General features: G+C 40.6%; 1 protein-coding gene across 1 annotated transcript; it reads left to right on the plus strand.

The window, feature by feature from the left end:
• Positions 1 to 4,246: 4,246 nt before the first annotated feature.
• On the plus strand, positions 4,247 to 5,463 carry LOC131302929 (uncharacterized). The gene is made up of 2 exons (XM_058329721.1): positions 4,247 to 4,339; positions 4,753 to 5,463. The coding sequence occupies exons 1-2, from the start codon at positions 4,247 to 4,249 to the stop codon at positions 5,461 to 5,463; spliced, it is 804 nt and encodes a 267-aa protein (XP_058185704.1).
• Positions 5,464 to 6,187: the final 724 nt, after the last annotated feature.

Below are 6,187 nucleotides of genomic sequence, written 5' to 3' on the forward strand. Positions count from 1 at the left end.
GAAATTCTAAATGAGTCCTTCTCTGTAGGATTGAACGAGCCTTCAATGATTGTGTTGAAGGATGAGACTGAGGGAAAGACTGAGGATCGGGCAACCAGCGTGATCTTTGAGAGGCCAAGTCCCGCAATGAACAAACACATCAAGCCCTTGTACATCATGGGTTGTCTTGATGGAATGCCAGTCAATCGTCTTCTGGTTGACAATGGATCAACAACCAATCTCATTCCTAGGTTTATGATGCAGAAGCTTGGGAAGACTGATCAAGACCTAGTGTTATGCACTTTGACCTTGACTGATTTCACTAGAAAGGAAACAGCTTGTCAAGGTATTCTGATTATGAACTTAACAGTAGGATCCAAAACCTTAACAACACCTTTCTTTGTTGTTAATTCACACTCTTCCTTCAATGTTCTGTTAGGGAGAGATTGGATTCACTCCTGTTTAGTTGTTCCTTCAACCCTTCATCAATGTCTTATTTTTTGGAATCAAGATGATGTGGAGGTGATATGGGCTGACCGCAGACCTTTCCAGGCCTCTACTAATCATGCAGAGGCCCATTTATATGATGAAGGGGTTGGTCCAATGAAAGTGGCAGGCCTTGATAAGTATGGCCGCCACAAAATAGCCCATATTCATAATAACAAGTCAGCAGAAGAAGTGAAGGCACTTTTTCAAAAGTCAATCGGTCCAATGATCATAAAGTCAAGTAGGCCGATTATAGCTTCTTCAAACGCTCTTCTCAATGTCAGTAAACCCTTCAAAAGAAGAGAAGAGTGTGGCCCTTCATGCCACACTGTCAAAGTTTGAAGCCTACTTACTTGAAAGGAGGTTGATGGGTATTCAAGAATTAGAGGAAGATCATTCGGCTTGCGTAGCCGAAGTAATCAATGAAGATGAAAACCTGATTGAAGATCTAGACGAAATCCGGTTGGAGGACCTTGAAGCAGCCCTAGCCAAGTTGGATGACCTAAAGGCCGATGTGCAAGATCCTTTGGAAGAAGTTAATCTGGGAGATTCAGAGAATCCCAGACCTGTATATATTAGCCAACTTCTCCTAGAAGATGTCAAGAAAAAGTTCATCCAGCTCTTAAGGGAGTTCAAGTCCTATTTTGCTTGGACTTATGAGGAGCTTCCAGGTCTGTCTAGAGATCTAGTAAAGCACAAGCTGCCCATTCAACCAGAATTCAAACCTTTCAAGCAACCGCCAAGAAGGATGTCCAATGAGGTCTATTTGCAGGTCAAAGATGAGATCGAACGACTCTTCAACGCTAGGTTCGTACGCACAGCCAGGTATGTTACTTGGCTCTCTAATATTGTGCCAGTCCTTAAGAAGAACGGCAAGGTCAGAGTATGTGTGGATTTCAGAAACTTGAATTTGGCATCTCCAAAGGACGAGTACCCAATGCCAGTTGTAGATTAGTTAGTGGATGGAGCTTCTGGTCACATGGTTTTGTCCTTCATGGATGGATATTTTGGCTATAATCAGATCTTCATCGACGAGGCCGATATGGCTAAGATTGCTTTTAGGTGTCCCGGAGCCCTAGGGACCTTTGAGTGGGTTGTGATGCCCTTCGGCCTGAAAAATGCAGGTGCTTCATTCCAACGGGCAATGAACGCCATATTTCATGATTTCATTGGCCGTTCTATGGAGATCTATATCGATGATATCGTGGTCAAGTCTCAGTCCTATGACGAACATTTGGAACACTTGAGGAGGTCATTCTTGAGGATGCAACAATTTGATCTGAAAGTAAACCCCTTAAAGTGTGCCTTCGGAGTGTCCGCAGGCAAATTCCTTGGATTTTTGGTTCACAATAGAGGAATTGAGGTCGACAAGAACAAGGCCAAAGCAATTATGGACACAAAGCCTCCTACCACCAAGAAGGAGTTACAGAAGCTCTTAGGTTCATTCAACTTCTTGAGAAGGTTTACCTTAAACTTAGCTGGAAGGGTTTAGGTCTTTTGTTGGCACATAAATTTCAACCAAAGATTGATGAGTATTATCAATATATCATATGTTGGGCTTGCAGACTAAAAGGAAAATAAAGAGCCTAAAAGCATGTTGACCTAGTAAGCCCGTGAATCAACGAACATATAATGGCCCGACAAGCCTAACGAGTATATGAGCCTGCGGAAGAAATAGCAGGACTACAAATCAGCTGAATCATGTAAGCCCATATCTCGCAGGGCCTACAAATCAAATATTCGTTTGAACCATGTAGGCCCGCATTTCGCAGGGCCTACAAACAAAATATGGGTTCACGTAGTCTCAAATCAAGTAGAACGTAGAGCCCAAGAAATACTTCTGTGCAAGCAGAAGAATATTCCAAGATGGATGCCATATGAGCAACCAATATTCAAAATTTGAAGAGACTAAGAAGATATGATATCATCCTATTTTCTGGCAATAACTATTCAAATTCAAAAGAATTATTTGGCGGTCAAGCATCTGATGAAGGAAGTCCCTATAAATATGAGGTCCATCATCGAAGGAAAGGGGCCAGATCTAATATCTCTATCTCTCATCTAGCTCTCTCATCTACCTCAAGACCTTAGATCTCAGACCTAAAACCTCATCTCTCAATTCTTCGCCAAAACTCTCAACTCTTCACCATCACACTCTCCACCCAAACATAGAAGCTATACATATCTCCTCTCCCTCAACATAGAAAATATACAGAGAGAGAAGATATGCTCCATTCAAGCAAAACCACTACAATCTACAATCACCAAGCAACCTACTCGCTCACGACCACCTTCAATCTTCAGCAAACTTCGAAGATCAGTAAGAGTAAGCATACCAAGTGATAGGTAAAGGGTTCCAATCCCTCTAAATGTATCAAATGTTCTCTATTTTGATGTAAACAAGTATTTTAAACCCCAATCATCAATAAAATTAAATTGTTCTAGTCTTTCTTGTTCTTTATTCTTCATTAATCAGAGGTTTTACTTTTGTAGTATGTAATTAACAATTTGAAATCCAAATCGGAAATAGGAGCCTACATATAAACAATCAACACTGTTCGGTTGAATAGTGGATATTTGAGATATAGATTTCGAAGTGTGGGTAAATTCTATGGTTCAAAATTTATGCCTACATCTTTTCTCAACTATTGAAGCTGAAGGACCATGACACTTTTGTTTGGGAGGCAAGCCATCAGAAGGCCTTTGATGAGATCAAAAGCTATTTAGCAACGGCTCCAGTACTTATGCCGCCCATCAAGAACAAGTTGTTGAAACTCTACATCTTAGTAGCTGAAGGCTCTATTGGAGGCCTTTTAGCTCAAGACAATGCTCAAGGAAAAGAACAGGCGGTTTATTATTTAAGTAGGTTGTTGACTCCTTGTGAAAGGAGATACACTCCTATTGAAAAGATCTGTCTTGCCTTGTACTTTTCAGCAATAAAGTTGAGGCATTACATGCTTCCTGTATTGGTTTACATTATGAGTAAAACAGACCTAGTTAAATACTTGCTTTCTCGGCCAATCATGAGAGGCCGAATTGGCAAATGGTCTTTAGCTCTAATGGAATTCAGTTTTCAATACATTTCCCAAAAGGCTGTGAAGGGCCAGGCCTTAGCAGATTTTCTTGCTGATCATCCATGCATGGATATCGACGATGAATCCGAACAAGGACTGAGCACTCTTGAAATATCACTCACTCCTTGGACACTGCTTTTTGATGGATCAAGGACTCAAGAGGTCTCAGGCTGTGGAGTAATTATCATCTCTCCCCGAGGCCCGAGGACTGAATTGTCTTTTCAATTTGATTTCCCATGTACAAACAATCAAGCTGAATATGAAGTGGTTGTTATAGGCCTTGAAATTCTTAGGGATCTAGAGGCCAGAGAAGTGCAAGTTATTGGGGATTCAAATCTTGTTATCAATCACTTAGCAGGAACATTCAAATGCTATAGTGAAGACTTAGCCCCTTATTATATGGCAGTCATGCAATTAATTCAAGATTTTGATAATGTCACGGTCAAACACGTCTCAAGGAGTATGAACACTGAAGCCAACAGCTTGGCTCAGGCCTCAACAGGCCTGAGGTTAGCTCTAGAAACTATTCACAAGATTATCACAGTCCAAAAGAGATTGCTGCCTTTTGTAAGGAGAAGAGGTCTAAGACTGGAAGTATTTACTTCTGACTTCACAGGAGAAGAGTCAGACGATGAGCCCGAGAATGATTGGCGTATTTCTTAAAGAGGCCTCATCATAGGGCCTCTAGGAAGGTGAGGAGAAGAGCTATGAGCTTTATCCTCGTGGGTGATGAACTATACAAGAAAAGCCCTAACGATGACTTGTTGTTAAGGTGTTTAGGGCACCCCAAGGCCATAAAGGTTATGAGCGAAGTCCATGAAGGAGTTTGTGGAGCCCATCAATTAGGGATATAGATGAGATGGTTAATCAGAAGGTATGGATACTATTGGCCAACCATTTTAGAGGATTGCATTCGTTTTTCTAAAGGATATCAGCCTTGTCAAGCCCATGGCCCAATTCAGCGTGTTCCTATAGCTGATCATCATGCTGTGGTCAAACCTTGGCCATTTAGGGGTTGGGCCGTAGACGTAATTGGAAAAATTTATCCTCCTTCTTCTTAAAATCATACTTACATCTTGGTAGCCACGGATTATTTTACTAAATGGGCAGAAGCGGTGCCATTAAAGCCTGTGGATCAACAAGAAGTAATCAAAGTGATCAAAGAAAGAATCATCCATAGGTTTGGATTGCTTGAGCACTTGGTTACAGATAGGGGTACAATAATCATGGGAGAACAATAGGTCAATTTTGCTACCCAGCAAAACATCATTATGTCAATTCTACTCCTTATTACGCACAAGGGAATGGCCAGGCCGAGTCCACCAATAGGACTTTGGTCAATATCATAGAGAAAATGGTAGAGAACAATCCAAGGGCTTGGCACAAATTGCTTTCAGAGGCCTTATGGGCCTATAGAACTTCAAAGAAGGAAGCTAACAATATAACCCCTTATATGTTGGTATATGGACATGATCCAGTCCTACCAATGGAGGTAGCAGTGAAGTCAGCAAGGATAGCATATCAATATGGCCTCACTCCTACAGATTATACTCAGGCCATGCTGATAGAGCTTGAAGACTTGGATGAAGTTAGGCTCGCGGCCCTTGACCATATGTTGGTTCAGAAAAGAAAAATTGCTAAATCTTATGACAAACGTGTGAGAAAGAAGAGTTTTTCTGAAGGGGATTTGGTTTGGAAAGCTGTCTTTCCCTTAGGAGAAAAGAATTCAAGATATGGCAAGTGGTTCCCGACCTGGGAAGGACCTTATCAGATTACTCAAGTCCTTAGAGGAAACGTGTATCTTCTTATGGATTTAGATGGTGGTTTACATAAGCATTTGACAAATAGAAAATACCTCAAGCATCATTATTGTACTATGTGGGAAATGAGGGATTTTAGGAAAAACCTACCAAGGAAGCCATAGAAGATTGGATAAAAAAAAAAAAACGAATGAACTGAGGCCATGCTATCCATTCATACATAAAGGCCACAAGTTTAGGCCACCATTAACAAAGTTCTTAGGCTAAGATAGAGCCTAACAACTTTTTGAAGATTTGATAAAGATCAAAGATCTATTTGGGTTGCCAAAAACTTGGTTTTGTTCTAATCAACAAGCCTAGATCTTGAACAAGATCAAGGCCTGGGGGGACATTGTTTACACCTGTTTTTTGCACCAAACCTTGAATTAGCACTGGAAAGCCATTTAATTATTATTTGATTAAATTAGGCCAAAAAATATGGATGTATTGGGTTAAAATTAATGGGCCAAGACAATATTTATTGGGCCCGATTAATTTTAACTTGATCCAATCACGGGCTATGAGTATTTAAGACTTAATTGGCTAAGTGAAATATAAAGCCCATGGTTGGAAGTGTTTATCTGGGATGTTCCGAATAATACCCATGCAAATAGGAAGTGGGCCCATGAAGTTTAGTCAAATGGCTATTAATTCTCTTATGCCCATAAAAGAAAGGAATGAGGTGGCCCATTACTTGTCAACTGCCCACAAAAATAGGAAATGGAATGCCCCCATTATCTCTAGTAACTTCCCATGATCAAGAGTAAACACATGGGTAATTATTATTTACCTCCAATAACTACCCATGATCCCACTAAATATGTTAGTGGGTAGTTATTTCGGACACTT

The sequence above is a fragment of the Rhododendron vialii genome, chromosome 10a (assembly GCF_030253575.1).
Source record: "Rhododendron vialii isolate Sample 1 chromosome 10a, ASM3025357v1".
Taxonomy (NCBI): Eukaryota; Viridiplantae; Streptophyta; class Magnoliopsida; order Ericales; family Ericaceae; genus Rhododendron; species Rhododendron vialii.